Source organism: Synchiropus splendidus, chromosome 1 (assembly GCF_027744825.2).
Source record: "Synchiropus splendidus isolate RoL2022-P1 chromosome 1, RoL_Sspl_1.0, whole genome shotgun sequence".
NCBI classification, from domain to species: domain Eukaryota; kingdom Metazoa; phylum Chordata; class Actinopteri; order Syngnathiformes; family Callionymidae; genus Synchiropus; species Synchiropus splendidus.
The window spans coordinates 12,069,248-12,085,651 of NC_071334.1; the positions used below are offsets into that span (position 1 = coordinate 12,069,248).

The 16,404-nt window shown below is 42.3% G+C and overlaps 1 protein-coding gene across 4 annotated transcripts in view; it reads right to left on the reverse strand.

The window, feature by feature from the left end:
* The window catches only part of pex5la (peroxisomal biogenesis factor 5-like a), an 82,023-nt gene extending 65,843 nt beyond the window's left edge, over nt 1-16,180 (reverse strand). For all 4 annotated transcript variants that reach the window (XM_053864583.1, XM_053864574.1, XM_053864590.1 and 1 more), the window contains exon 1: nt 15,828-16,180. In XM_053864583.1, coding sequence (XP_053720558.1) covers nt 15,828-15,848 — 21 coding nt within the window. In that variant the 5' untranslated portion in view covers nt 15,849-16,180. The remainder of the gene's footprint in view (nt 1-15,827) is intronic.
* Between the last annotated feature and the right edge of the window lie 224 nt (nt 16,181-16,404).

The window sequence follows — 16,404 nt, forward strand, 5'->3', positions numbered from 1 at the left end:
TGGAGGACAGAGAATTTCCACCATTGTTATGTCTTCTTTTTGTGTCTCATTAGATTAGATTGAATAATAGCATCAACATTGCCCCACGGTTTCCAGGTGAAGTCGTCCTTTTGGTCTGTATCTGTAAGCTTTATGGAGGTAAATGACGCGCTGCCCTGGATACACCACACCAACACCACTGTGCGGACTGACTTGGTGGAGCGACTTCTCCAATCAAATGTTTGTTTTTACTGAAGGATGAAGACATTTTTTTGTCGTTCTTCAACTCCCCAATGTAAAGGTGGTTTGTTAGTAAACGCCGCAGCTGCAGCCTGGTTTGACTGAGCTCTACCTACTGTCTTACCTCAGCGTGATAAGAAAGACAGCAGTGATTATTCAATTAATGCACACCTACAAACCCTTCACACAGTGTCGAGTGGACTCTTGCAACCTCACAGTGCGCACTGGGTGAACTTGGCCACCTAAAGTACTATATAGTAACAGCACAAGTGAGCCAGACTCCTCGGCGTCTATGTAACTGACACTAAATCATTAATTCTAATGCGAGTCCATCAGTGGACTCACACCAAGTTTGCGTGGCAGGTTTTCCAGAGCAGAACTGCCAGAACAGGATTGGCGCTGCAGTGTCGCTGAAGTTGGAGAATAAAAAGCAGTTCATGCAGGAAATCTGAACATAAAAGTAAAGTGCATCAGATGTATTTTCAAAATAAAATATTTTCAATCGTGTTCTACTCTTATGACGTCAAAGTGACAGCTGAGCTGGCAGCGCGGGAACAAAGCTGACTGTTGAAACACGCTCTCACTTGATACTTGACAGCTGTGGTCAGAGATGTTGTCTCACAGATACACAGCTGTACGCAGTAGGAAAGGTCTGTGATTAGTGTATTAAAAATGCTTGATACATAACATTGTTTTGAAACATATTTTGGAAACAGGGTCCTACAATGAGACTGATTGATGATGACAAACCAACTCGGCGACGATCTGACAGCTCCTTGGCTCCACAGCTGGGACACCAGTCACAGCTGCGGCTCAGAGCTCTGGCAACACACAAGCCATGAGGAAAGTGACTACAGTACATGTGGGCAAAAAGAACGTATTGAGCGCCTTAATGTAAATGAAACGGCTATAATACAACGGCGAAAAATCAAAATAAACAGTGTTGGAAGCATGCAATAGCAAGGAGAAGTCGTCCGACACAACGCAAGTAGCAGCCGTCTCGCTGTGCTGTGGTTCTCGTGCTCATGCATGAATCCTTGCTACAGAAAGAGACTGGATCACTTATCTCATCTACTTTGTAGAGTTGGAATGTCTTGAGCCAATGATGCCCAGAGGTGGGCCTGGCACAGCGCTGCACAAACTAAGAGGTGTTATTGGACTGGTTCCTCCTCAGAAGTGTTTAAATAATCAATGCACATTATCATTCATGCAAGTGAAAAACTACCAAAGAGTCTGAAAATAGCCAGCTGAGCTGGTGTCTGAATTATTTGAACAGGACATTCACACAGCCTTCCACAAAAACACCCCTGTGTCTCCTGCTGATAGTGTCAGAGACGGAACATCTACGCTCTTATTGCCTCCGGCAGTGATGGATTACACAGAGGGAGCAGTGAATGGAGCGATACAAAAGAACTGGGTTTTTTTTTTTTGCCACAACTGATGATGGTTGCAGAGCTGAATTGGTTTCCTTATGAGAAACGGCATGTCCGGACAGATTTTTGTTTCCAGCATCCTTGAGTGCCACAAACTATTTATTCAGTTAAGGCAATGATGAAGGCAGCTCCCAATAATCCCGACATATACTGTGGCTGAGTGTGTAAGCAGGTAGGTCACTGAAGCAGCACGGTTCAGGAGTCTGAAATAAGGGCCTCCTTGAAGGTGCTCGGCTGCTTCGCCTTTTGAACCCGTCTGTACGGCAGGATATGTCGCTCTGCAGCCCAGCTCTTAGCTTCTGCCTGGGAATTCATTAACGCAACATCTCATGGATATTTATAGAAATGTAAGGGACGTAGTTTCTCACCGGCAGAGACTGAAAGAGGGAGAAAATCATAAAGCATGGACTTGAATTATCAAGGTGTCTAATCACAGACCAGAATAAACCTCAGACCTCTTAATAGTTTGCTCTGTTAAATATAGATTTCTAGAATTTGCTTTGTAGCTCATATTAAAAAACAAAAACAACGAAACAATGGTGATCATTTAAGAAACAAAAATATCTAATGCTCTTGAGGAGCAGTGGAAGAAAATGAAGGAAAGTGAAGCAGAACACTCACCTACCATTAAAAGACAAAAACAACAACAGCGGTGGGGAGGAGGACCACACACGGATGCTGAGTTGGTCATGTGATTGAAATAAGATCAGTATCAGAAGTTGCTAAAACAAAAGAGGTTTTGAAGATGTTGAAATGCTTCTTGGTTTCCTGTTTAAAACATCTGAACGAAGTGAGTAATTCATGCATCAACAATTGCCTTCACAGATGTAGCAGTGTGACCATGTGACTCGGGCCACTCCCCTCTATTCAGCACCTCAGTGTGCACTGGAAAGAGCGATGGAAACATGGATATGACCTTGTTCAGAGACGTGAGTGAGACAATATATCATGCATTTTGCTGCATATCTCCTTCACCCACCGTCATTCTTTCATTGCCGCCTCTGAGCCCGACAGGGATGCGGGGTAACAACCTCAGCTGGTGATGGATGGACTTCATCCTGAACGGACTGCCCACTTCATTGACTGGTATGCACATGCAGTCCTCTCTATATGTTTTAGTTAGGGATGCTAAACATTCTTCCGTCCAAAACTTAAATGTGCATGTGCTTAATAGGTTTCTCTTATAGCTCGGACGAACCAAACCTTGTCATTCCCTGTAAACAATGTTGCCCTTATGTTCAAAAACACACAGGTGAGGGAAAAACTCAAAAAAAAAAAAATAGCCCGCATCAATCTTGGGTGTCGTGGATCAGGAAGCCCAGCGATGTTTCAATGAACACTATATGCAGACAATGCATTCTTGTTTGGTCATAATCAGACATAGACGCAGTGATTCTATTGGACAACTACTGTGATGCTTATTCCACCAAGTACTGTATCCTCATGTGAACTGAGAAGTCGCAGCGTGGTTCGGTCGGAGCCAAGGGTAATAGTCACATTCAAATGAGCTCAAACACTTGTACACTGCAGGAGAAACTGAATAAACGTTAACCTCGGAAGGGACAGATTTATATGTACAGTTGACGCGGGGTGAATGTCTCTTCACTGGCTCACGATCGTTGAGGTCAAGGATCATCTGGCGTTTTGTTTTATGTCTCAGCCGACTCCTCCTCCTAAAAGAGGTAGACCGCTGTTTATGCCACCACTGTTTAACTTAGTGAGTAAATGTAGATTTGAAACATGAGAATCTCTGTTATATACGCTTTTAAATAGCAAGATTTTTCAAGTCATAGTTTAAAATGTGATGTGCAAATGAAGGAGTCCTGTGATACCGGTGCTACAGCTTTGACCTCCACTGATAGATCATGGATCATGTGTTCTGGTGTAATGTCTTCACGTCAACCCCCCAGTTGGTTTATATATTTTTAGAGCTGTCACTTTAACTTAGTGGCTCTTACACTAGCGTATAAAAGAGTCACGTCTCCTTCTAGAGTTATTATCTGAAAAAATGCTCTAAAGACAAGACAAAGTGCATCTCCAAAGTCAATGGGACTCACCTTCAGACCAGGACTTTCACAGTCCTCCAAAACTTTGCAACTTGACAAGGTGATCTTGGCGCATGGTGGCTTCTTTTGCGAAAACGTCTAAACATATGTGATACTTCTATATATATGTGAAGTGTAAAAGAGTGAAGGAGTGAAAACGAAAATACTTCAACATGTTTATACAAATACACAATCAAGCCTTCCTCTTTAGGTAAATGACGTGCTTGCCTGCCAGCCGAGTCGATTTGTTTATCAGCAGCTCTGATAGTGCGTATCATCTCCCCAGAGGAGCGAACACGTGCACTCTTAACTCAACCAGTCAGGCGCCTGGTTTCTGGAGCAAACCAACTCCCCGTTGGAGAATGACTATTATGAATGAGTTGCGGAGAGAGATGGATGAACTACCCGTTTCCCCCTCAGCCCTCAGCTTTGAGTAACAAAGACACGGGGGCTTGTCCTACTTTTGTAGGAGAGAAATTAGGCTTAGTAGCAGAACTCGGGGGACACACGGTGTGGGGCTTTAAGGGCTGCTGTGTTAACAGACTTGGAGCTGGGAGACACCCACAGGAAATCTACCAACTGTGTAATGATGGAGGGGTGGGGAGCTGTGAAGGGTTGTCAAGTTGATAAAGTCGAGCGGAGAAAGTCGCATGCCGCTGCCATGTGGATGCAACTTCCTGTCATTTATGGCAGCCAACAGACGACATTTAACATTAGTTATTAGTCAAAAAGCTGAATTTAAAATGTCTTAAAAACTCAATTTAAACACTGATAATATGACAGCATATTATCAGTGTATTATCAGTAATTCAACAGCACATGGTGTCGAACTTAAAGGTGGGGTAAGTAACCTTGAAAAGTCCAACCCCCTTTCTTCAGACACTCCCACAAGGCCACGCCTCCTGAGCTCATACTCCCGTTGCTCATATTTTTGTGTCAAAGAATTCAGGGATTTGATGCAATCTAATAGAAAGAAGAAAAAAAAAACGTATTCCACCTCAACACTTAAACCTAGTGTTCTGGTCAAGACCACCTAAACTGAGATTGAGTGAAGACGAGACCAGGACCAAGACAGAGCCGAGGTCAAAACACAGAACACATAACCATTACTGAATTGATAACACATAAAAACGATAAATAAATAAATTCTCACAGTCAGTAAGGTCAATTCTCCTGCAATAGAATCTCAATTTTCCCCCAAATAATTCATAGTTTGAAGGCACCATGACTCCAGTCTTGGAACATTCAAGAGCTGAAATGTGTTCTTTTAAAATGTACACACACACACCAGGGAAATCTAGATCAGTATTTGATGAAGTTAATCTTGAAGTGAGCCTTCCTACTCCCCTCTTCGCTCTGACGTAGATGAGGTTCACTGACAGAGCATACATGCAGCATTAAGGGCCACGTACTGTAGGTGGCAACAGGATGGTAGAAAACACAAACAAGCAATTTAAAGACATGATGAATAAAAAAAATAATAATAAGCAGAAAGAAAAGTCCACTTTCTTGACACTGCGAGGTGTATCATACTACTGTGTAATGACTGAAGAGTGTAGATTCAACTGCTATGCTTATTTCTGCCATACAAATAATGACCACATCACCTTTGCCATGTAACAGTAACTCACTTCATCTACTTATAATTCTTCTTCTTCTTCTTATTATTATTATTATTAGTATTATTATCAGAGCATTTACAAACCTGAGGACAAGACAGGAGGAGAAATGAATCCATTAAAGCACTGAAACTTCCTCCCAACTTCAATATACTCTCCTGTAAAGGCTTCGTTCATTGCATATAATCCACCGGGCGCACTGACCCAGAAAATCCAGCAATAAAGAGACTCAGTCATCTATAATGAGTTCCACACGTGACACCGCCGTGGTAAGCTGGCATGGCACCTCTGTCCTCTGCAGCAGATGCTCAAAAAAAAAAAAAAAAAAGCCATGAAAATATTTTAGGATGTTCACGTTATCACATGCAGCCACTGCAGTTTCCTCCTCTGAGATTAGAAGGGATGATGAAGGAGGCTAATTCAAGCTCATCAAGTCCAAACACTTTGTTTTTAAAAGCACTCAGAAGTGTGGATTAAAAAGCTTGTGTGCATCCAGTGCATTAATGACTCCCCGTATAAAGTCTGAAGGAGCGTCTAGTGGCGTTATTAGCATATGTGGCCATAACAGAAGTTCTTTATCAAAGGCTTTTGAATGATAAACCCCCACAGGAAGAACAAAATGAAGATTAAACCCCTCCCTTTGTGTCTTTCCCAAAAAGTCATTCACACAATTGAAGTACTCTGCTGCCTATGTTACCCACAGATCAGCCCCTTTCTTCCCACACACGTTGGCCGAGCATCAAAAATAACATGAATTGCAGAACTCTGCTAAACACATTTGAAGCTCTTCTCAACCTTAAGCCTCCATATCGGCTCAGACTCTTTCTTCTTTTATCTTTCCACACTGTCCGAGACGCTTCTTCTCCCTGTGCTCTCAGTAAACATGACCATTAGCACAGAAGCAGCTTTTTGTTGAACGGACCAAGTCTCTGATACTCTTCACATCCACACCTAAAATCAGCCCATTACATCAGCATCCATCCATCCACCCATTATTTTATTTTTCATTTTTACATCGGACTATACTAGTATCTCAAACATGACCCCAGATATTTGAATTCCTCTATATCCCAAGTCCTTAATATGACATGATTTGACATGTACACTTTGAACTACTGTAACTCCTGCAAGGTTTCTGGTCCACTGCATAACACTGAGAGCCTGAGCTTTGCACTCATATATCACCGTCATTATGACGGCAACACTGAGAAGAGCCAGGGATGTAGCCGTGGCTCATCGATGAAGAACTGTGCGGGCTGCTCAGTATAATAGCTATTGATTCAAAAAATTAAAAAAATCAGCTGTTCATGAGTGCGGACAGTGAGAGCTTTTAAATGTATGACATACTTATTTAAATCATTTTTATTTACGTAATTTCCATTTCACAAAGGTGTGTCCAGGATTTTTCAAATGTAATTATGGTATGAATTGATGAATTGAATCTATTCCTGAACCAGCATAGTGATTTTGTGATGAAAGTTAAAGCAATTTCCAAAAATATCCAACATGATGGAAGCTCAGAAATGCCAATGTGAAACGTCGAAACAGTTTTGTCTGGGGTGTCTCATGCGAACATGGACATTGTGCACATGGCGGAGTGACTCACCAGGTAAAAGTATTCATTCTTTGATATTGCTGTTACTTAAATATTTTGAACATTGTCACGATCATGCATTCTCTTTGGTCTCCATCTCATGATGTCAAAACAACGTCCCACACTTGTTGAGTGCGATGGCCATTACTGAGGCATTATGGGAAAGAGTGCTGTCTGAGTGCAAGAGTGCAATACGTTCCCACGAGTTTTGCACTACATTGAAACATGTTCAGTCCCACTGGCAGTTCTGAGCTTTCACACAACATATCCATCTTTTCTCTAACTTAATTGAAGCGTTACAGACCTACTGGTGTGAGGATCAACATGTAAGATGTTGCTTTTGTGCATTGTGTGTCCTGAATATTTCATGATTTTCTCTGTGGTACACACCTTTGCCCTCTTCCTCATGTTGGTTTCTTTATTAGATTGCAATCTTGAGGTATCGACAACAGAGGTATGTTGTGTCTTGACAGAGAACGTGTCGACGATAGAGAAATCGACTGCACGTGGCTCAATAGAGCTAATTTCTTTGGATATGCTGTTTAGTTATCGACCTGTTCTGTTAAAAATTAATGATAGTGATGTCAATAGATACAATTTTTCAATCTTGTTTATTCAAGCTAACTTGCAATTTATCACAAATTAAAAGATAAAATCTTTCTTTAAGTTAGATTTAGAATAGATTAAAAAAAAAGTGAAATGTATTGACAGCACTAAATAAATAAATGAGCCTATTTCATGCGTGTCTTTTCATTTTTCATACAGTAAGCAGCTCAAATGACAGTGGAAAGAGAAAGGCATATTGCTATGATCTGTAAGCAAAAGGAAAAAAAACCCTTTCCCAGCTCAAACAGCTTACGAGCTGCTGCTGATGTGAGCTTGAATCTCTCTAGTCAGCTTTCCCCTTTGTGAAGCCCTGACACTCGACCAGAGGGCAGAATGAGATTCACCCCCACCGCAACACTCCGCCATCACCAGTGGCTCAGATAAAGATGTCAGACACTTAGGCTGCTCAATCACAAGTATTTTCCTTGTAACCCCAAAGCAGAGAACGTATTACACAAGTTAATCTGGAGCGTTACAGACCTCCTGGTGACGGAGAGATTCATATTTTGATCCTGCCTTGAGCTTATTAAAAGTCCAGCATGACAGTGGGAGAGATAATTCGGTCACAGTGTGATGTCAAAACTTAATGAAACTCTCTAACCCTATCCCTGTTTCGGGTAGTTACTCAGGAGTGGATAAAATCAAAAGGAGCTGGTGAACAGTTGAGACAAGGAAAGAAGAAAAGGAATGTTCTCAGCTCCGCAAAAGATTGTAGTTTTCAGCTTCTTCCCTATGAGCGTTGGACAAATGACTTTCAGCACCGAGACCCAGTCTTACTGTCTTCTATTATGCCTTATTTGCCTCCTGCTGTGCAGGAAATCTTCCTCGCCTGCTTAAAACTTCTCCTCATGCCCTATTTTCTCGGAGTAATCTGAGGCAATCTAGTCATCTCCGACACTCTAGTGTGGACGACCGTCCTGCCATTTCTAAAAAGGTTTGGTTCCACTTGAATACCACCTGATTTCGCTCATTATCCCGGCTCCTGAAATAGGCAGGCCTATTAATTCACCTTTAATCAAGAGCGTGCTTCATTAAATCAGGAAGACTCCGGGTGGCGAGGAGGACGGCGGCGTCCAGGACCCCACTGTCCAAAGACCACCCTGAAGCGTCTGGATGAAAACCTGAACAAGGAGCATTCAATCTCCGCTCGGACTCGGAGACAATGATGAATGGATGTGGACTTTTAAATCCGGGGAACACATCTGGTCCGATCAATAATTAATTTCGGCTCCCTCAAATATGTCAGTGTTCTATTAATATAAAAGATTGGACCCTTTGGAAGAGAAGAGTCTGAGAAGTATTTTCTATTTGCAACAAATGTTGAATGAACTGTGTCTAGCTACTTTGTATTGGGATTGATAGCAAACCCTTAGACATCACTTGCCAAGCAGGTCGGGCAACTTTTTTGACTGAGAGAGCAGAAAAACCCACTTTTTTTTTTTTTATCGGCATCAAGCGATACTGAATGTCTCTGTCAAACGACTACTATTGTGTGTCTAGCATGACTACAGTACAACATACCCAGCTAATGCTACTGTCAACAACGTGACACATAGTATAGCAGCATCCCATCACTCTTAAAAACAAACTCAGTTACGCTGACCTAAACAGTTCCCATGATGCTTTGCAGTCCGATCAACCAATCACAGTGGTTGATCGCTGCAACATGGTTCCACCTCCACAGCTGGTCAGCTAAGCAGCGCAGTGCTCCAGGAACAGAAGAGAAGAAGAAGAATTCACTTTAATGCCAATAAAACACATGTCAGAGAACCGTTCAAAGAGCCAGACTCCACATCGAAAGAGCCACATGTGGCTCGCATGCCACAGGTTCCTGACCCCTGGCCTGAAGTCTTTTTCCAATAGGAATTACACCTAACCCTAAACATGATCAATATGAGATCACCAAGATTAGCACATCCGACTGAGGCACCGTTATACGCGGACACAATCAAGAGGAGTTTGTATATTGTATATATTGTAAATTGTATACAACACAAAAATATATTAAAAACACAGATTCTTTATTCAACTATAATTAAAACCACATTATGTTATCAAGAGTTTAAATACTGTCAATGTAAATATGTGAATGTGTCTGATAATGAATGCAGAAAAATGAAATCACAGAAACAGTATTGTTTATATGAAGGAAATGTCACTTTAAGGTTTCAATGAAAAATCTATGAATATGACGTAGAATAAATTTTATGTAATTAAATAAATAAATAGTTAAACAAATAGCGTTGCAAAATGCGCACAATATGTAATTGTATCTTCTATATTATCAAAAGGTTAATGGAAACGTATATGTAATTAAATAAAAAAATACATTTAATATATTGAACTCAAAACATGACAATGACTAAATTCAAGAGAATAATACTAAATATTGTTTAAATAAACGTGTCCTCATGAAGGCCAGGTCCGATATAGCAGCTAATTTGGGCTCTCAACAGTACATCACAGGTCAACAAGTGAGGCTTTATATGTAAAACAGTAAAATAGTTGAAAGGACGTGACCCATCAGAATGAAGGCAGGCCACACCTCCTTGACTGGTTGGAAGAAAGAGTCGAACCAGGACGGAGCAAAGTAAAGGGAAAGACAGGAAAGAGTGTGAGACCTTTTGCTGAGAGAAGAGAGAAAAACCTCCAGCCAGAACTCAGATGATCCATCATAGCTCAGTTCATGCAGCTCATGAGATGAAGAAGTCAAAGCAACCAAGGATACTTCATTTGCTTCCACTCAGCCGTAACATCCATCCAAGACGTTACCTGAGGGACTGAAAAATGCTAATCAAATGATGTAATCGCATTGCGATTAACAGAGCAAATATCCGAAAGCTCCTCAGTGGCTCTCATCAATCCACATGTTCCTGACAACATGGTAATTACATTCACTGTAAACATGGCGTGTGATGCAAGAAATCCTGCCTCCGAAAACCACACCGTCAGCGATTTCCGATGTAAGAGGGTGCCGCCTGCCGGAGCCAACAGCCTCCCTCCTTCACTCTGAACCCATCATTGTATGGTGTTTGTGGTACAAGAAGTACATTAAGCGACAGAGAGCAAATGCAGGCGGATTGAGCGTCTGATCCCGGTACTGCGTTCGGTGTGTAAAATCATTCTCTCAAAACAGTACCACAGAATCTGCTATGGAGGAAAGAGTCTCCTCAGCGAAGGCTTGTGATTTCTCTTAACTGCGCCTCTAAGGAAAAGCTACTCTCCTGCTATCTGGGACATTTCTGCTCGTGTTGTTATCTCCAGCAGTGAACTCTGGGCCTTATTATCAACCACTTTTTAGGAAATAAAATGAAGGAAGGTTGTGATAAAACATCTAGTCTCAGTGGTCAGGAGAAGAGTGATTCTTCGCTCCACCTTGCCAGCAGGGACTTCAATCCGGACCATTCTGAGGAGTATGGCATTTTATTTGTGTCATTTTTGCACACACCTAAGCGAGAGAAAAGAGAAACCTCTTTCGTGCGCAATAAACTTTACCTTTTGTGCGCTTGAACAATTATCTGTGAGCACTCAACTGTGTGTTTCGCGCTCAGGTTTTCTTTTTACACTCGCTCAACATCTGGCACAGTGTTACATTTATGCCAAAGAGGCAACGAATCACAGCGCTCGGAGAAAGCTTGTTCTTGATTGGCTGTTTGGTCTCTAACCGCAAGCCACGACATAAAGCTGGGAAAACTGTTGTATTCAAGTGCACTGAAACATTGAACAACAAGCAGACTTGTTGTGAAAAATGTCGAATGAGCAGCAGCAGCCGACGAACATCTCTGAACCTCACGTAATGACTTGTGTGCTGTGGAAAGACTTTATAGCTCCTCAACTGGGTTGTTCAAGTACAAGTGCATTGTTCAGGTTGTGTAAGTTTTCTAAACTTTCAGCACCAAATATTCCTTAACCAGTGAAATGGCACTGAGTTGGGCATTATACAGGCACTAATAATACATTTAAGGTGTGCAGTTTTGAGTGCTGGAGGGCGTCCATTTTTTCATGTATTTCAGTTTAGATGCCCTCTAGCTAAAAGCCTGGGTTGAGCGCTCGCAGATCGTTGTTCAAGCGCGCAAAAGTTTATTGAGCTCAAAAGAGCTTTCTGCGTGCTGCTGGCTACGTGCTCAAACTGCAGGCTCAGTTTTTTGACACAAATATAAAGCCATAGAGCTGCGGTGTCAAACTGGATCACACAAGCGGCCAACAACTCAAACACCGAGTTAGTATTAATTGAGCTGTCTGTAAATGGCATTCTTCGTTAGGGAAAGTGGTTTCAACTCAATCCACTGTCAGTGTCCATTTTAATTATTGAAGGCTAATTTTAGCACAAGGCTGTGCCGAGCTTCAAAAGCCATAAATTGTACACCTCCTCCACAGACTCACAACACAGGAGACACTCATTTTCTCCTTGAAACACAAACCTTCTACCACCAAAATTCGATTTTATTTGCATCACTTTTCTTCATGCTTTGTTGGTGATTCACTGTTTTTTCCCCAAAACATATTTACTGATTCGCTTACTCATTCAATAATCTACAAATTTGCGATTGAGCTCATGCAGGCCACAAGAAATGAATTGATCGGCCGGATTTGGCCCCCTGTCCTGAGTTTGACCTCTATGATTGAGGGTCTCGTGGTCAATATGTTGTGCAAGCTCTCATCAGTCTTTGTTCAATAACTGCATTGAAAATGCCATGAACGACATGACTCTCTTGCTGCTGACGGATCAGACCCACTGATGTTTGTGCTTTGAAATGAAGAGTCATGCCATCAGCTCAGATTCGCCTGCTTGCATTACACTGTTGTTAACCAACCAAGTGCACTTGGAATTCAATAAAACGCCTCAGGTGGATGGCTCACGTCTGCCGTGGAGTTGGTAAGGAACCCAGACCAGGGCATATCTTCCCTGAGTGTATCAGACCAGAGTGAGGTAGAGTTGCAGTATCCGTGACTGGTCTTGGTCTTGAGACCGCTCTCAAGAGCGCCTTATTGGGGTCTCCGTCTCAGATGCATTTTTACTCTGTCTTTGTCTTGGACTCAGGATTTCTATTTAAGACCAGTGGAGACCAACAGAGAAAACTTGCGACTCATATATACAAGTAACATCCGACTTACGACCGGGATCGGTTCTCACCAACCGGTCGTAAGATTGGACGTAAGTCGAATGCCATTCAAAATAGCAGACGCGAGGGTTATAGGTCCTACTGTAGTGGTAGATGGCTGCGTGACAGTGAGATGCTGGGATACTGTGCTGCCGTAACTGTCGTACATGATGCTGGGTTGCTACGTGCTGCGGTGCCAGACATTGAATAAAAAAATAAATAAGCATCTGCTGGCTGTGCTCATAAGTACGGGTGGATGTAAGTCGAGCAGGTCGTAAGTCGGATGTTATTTGTATTGTCTCGGTCTTGACGGTCTCGGTATTGTCTCAGTAATCTCTTGGTCTGATGTGGTCTTGACAATAAAACTAGGGTGAGGCTATGCAAACAGACATAGCTACAGACACACGTGTCCACCTTGTGATTCTAAGATCTGAGCTGGGTCAGGGGCCTCACTGAAAGCAATTTTCTGAGACTAGGAATTTAGATTTGCCCTTAACCTTAACTGCGCTATGATAGTGTCATCTGCTGCAAAGCATTATGGGGCTTGGAATAGGAGTAGTGGTACTGCCATATCTAATCTTGTGGTTGGCTATGGCTGCATATGCAGTTCAACCATCCTAATCTGGAGTAACAATTTAAGTCAAACAGCTTTTAAACCATCATTTCTTTAAATAAATCCCCAAAGGTGAGAAACTACACTTTGGTAATTTGTGTGTTCCGATCTGAAAACTTTACTGTGAATCACTTTGAGTGAGTTAAACTTTTACAACTGAGAGGAGGACGTGAGGGACAGGAAACAGTAGTTTACAGTTCACGATTAAAGATGCATGCAGGGTACAAACAAACTGCTGAGTCTTGAGTAGCAGCGGCGGAGAACAATTTCCTGGACATGAACACCTCCGGATTAGATCCAATCTCTTCTGGATATAGTGAGTGTATCAGAACCATGCAGGAAATATCTGGGAAACTGATATCTGAGGTTCCACAGGCCTGAGGCAGCGCCCGGGGTCAGCTCAGCGCACCAGTGACTGTATTGTAACAATAATCAAACCAAGCCGGTGACAGCCAGAGATCAAGGTGCAGACTCGTATGTTCCTTCTGATTACGTGACTTTGAACGCTGCGACACCATAAGCCGACAAATCGCTGTGACTGACGCTTCTCTGATAAAAGAGGGATTATGATCGGATCTAGTCGGAAGTCGGATCTTGATGATACTCAACCATCAACTGACTCTACAACATCATGGAAGACGGATTTCTAAGCAGAAAGTTAAGACAATATTCGTCGGTTCGTTTGAAATCCTGAGTTCATTTAAGGTGCTCTTGAACTTTATATTGGGACTGGGTTTTAATCCATTCATTTCAATGATCTACTTACAAAAAAACAAATAGTACAAAATGCACGAAAGTCGCATCCAGACAATTTCCTGGTGCACCACGTTATACAATGTGATGCCATCGAAATGAAATTGAATGAACTTTTGCAGTTAAAAAAACCTTTTTAAACTTATGTTTAAGTATTTTCAACTTAAAACTTTGTAGTTTTTGTTTTCATCTAAATGTGTTACTTTAGAACTTGCAAGCAAAGAGCGACCTGGGACACATTTATGTGGTCCTCACGAGGTCAGAGCCAGGCTCAATTTTTAGCACCTTTTTTTGATCTCCTTTTGCTTTTTTTATATTATCTGTCAATGTTTCTCTCGCCCGCCCTTGTTATATTGAAACATTTAATGAAAAACAATTGTTATTATTGTATTTCTTGCCACTCAAAATACATAAAATACTGCGGAAAAATGTCTTGTCTGACCCGCAGTTCCGTAATCAAGATATTCGTGAAAAAAGATCCTTCTGTATTTATTCAGAATATTAATGATCTTGAACTAAAATGTACTGTTGATGAAATAAAATGTAAATGTAATCCAATAACATATTTTAAGAATATAATTTCACGGTGTAATCAGACTTTCCCCTGACTTGACTCCTTGCTTTATTGCTTCGTTGTTTACTTGTTGGCCCAGTGTCGAATGCCGCCCCTTAAGAAATTGAATAGCCCCCTGCTGGCATGCTAATGAAAAGTTATCTGTCTGTGAATTCTATATTTGAGGAAGGTTTTTTTGGTTTGCCAAAATGAGTCAGCTACTTGCTAAAACTTTCAAAAGGAACACCGGAAGTGAGCTTCCACAAAAACTACAGTAACATGTATACTTTTTCTACATTCTGCTCGTGAATGGACTCCTCAGAAAAATGGAATATTTATGAGCCCCTCCTGGTGGACTTGTCACTTAAGAAGTATCCCTCTGACCCAAAAGGTCATGGTCTGCCACTTTTCTGGGCTTCTTTGATGACAGCTTTGAGCACCTGCGCTAACATATGCACCCAAACTTGACTCCAAGGAGAAACTGTTATCGGGATAAACGCCTCGGTTACGCAAGAAAGCATCGCTGCAAAACAGCCACTTCACCAACACATCCAGCATCTGCTGGCTGAACGAGGAAGAGCAGTGTCTTGTTTCAGGGAGTCATGGCTTCATGCATGAGAATGGAAACAGAATTGAAACACCAAAGGATGGATCATGGAGAAGTGTGATGATGGGCAGGGCAGGTACAGTCTACATCCCATCACTCAGCAGGCAGGCGATTCTCATCCACCCCTGACGGATGTGAGTGCACAAATACAGCCAGCTCTTTTTCATGCACTTCCAGTCAACACTCCTGCTTGAGTTATCCAGCATAAAATATTCACTCCTGGACTTTAATACTCGCTTTATTACATAATCTGTGAGGCAAAGTATGTGAATCAAGTGCTCTGTGGATTACATTACTCCGGGGCAAATGAACCACAAACTAGACTGTTGTTTGAATCGTGTACTAGTGATGTATAATTCATGCACCAGAGAGGAAAAGAGTATTTTTCACATATAAATGAGTGGAGTTTAGCTGCACCCGTGATGTAACACGAGTTTTGTAAGTATGAAACTTGACGTCACACAAGCGTGAAGAGTCAATATTGACTTGGTTTTATTTCAGTTCAGTTCGATACATGCATGACTGTATAAGGGACGGGTCTTTATGGATGTAAACAGAGAGCAGCGAGTGTGGAAACACTTGTGTTGTGATGGAAGCGCTGGGGGATTGACGCCTTGATCCCCCCCGGGTTCCACTTAAAAGTGCGCCTGGAGTCAACAGAGGCATGCAGAGGACGCGCTTACCTGTAAATGCCCCTGGTACATATTGAGCCGCCCGTCGGTCGCGGATCTCTCCGTCAGTGTTCGAGACTCTTCTTCGAGACTTGCCAGGCTGAAATGAAGCGGGACCGAGAGGAGCTGTTCACCTCGCCGGGTCCTGAATCGGACTCAAGGTTCGGAACAGCGAGACGTGCCGGGCTCGGTCAGAGTGAATCTGCGGTGGGGGGAAAAAAAACAAAAACAACAAAAAACAAAAAAAAATAAAAACCCACCGCTGTTTTAAGTTTTCATCCTGAACGCGTTTGCGTTTTCTCTCCCGCTTCATCCACTTCCCCTTCGGACTCCTGCTGGTCCTCCAGCGCGATCCTCTTCCCTGTTCGCTCAACGGTGGTTACTAACCCAGCCCCCCGGTGCCTCCTGCAGTACCCATCTGCTCCGCTAGTGGTCGCACTCAACCGCTTCCAACCCCTCCCACTTTAAACCGCTTTGTGTTTGTTTTTTTGCACATTTATACCTACTCATCCAAATCTAATTTTGATCTCAGCTATTGCATCACCTCATTATTTAGTTCTATAAGGACTGAATATCCTCCGTTTCTCAA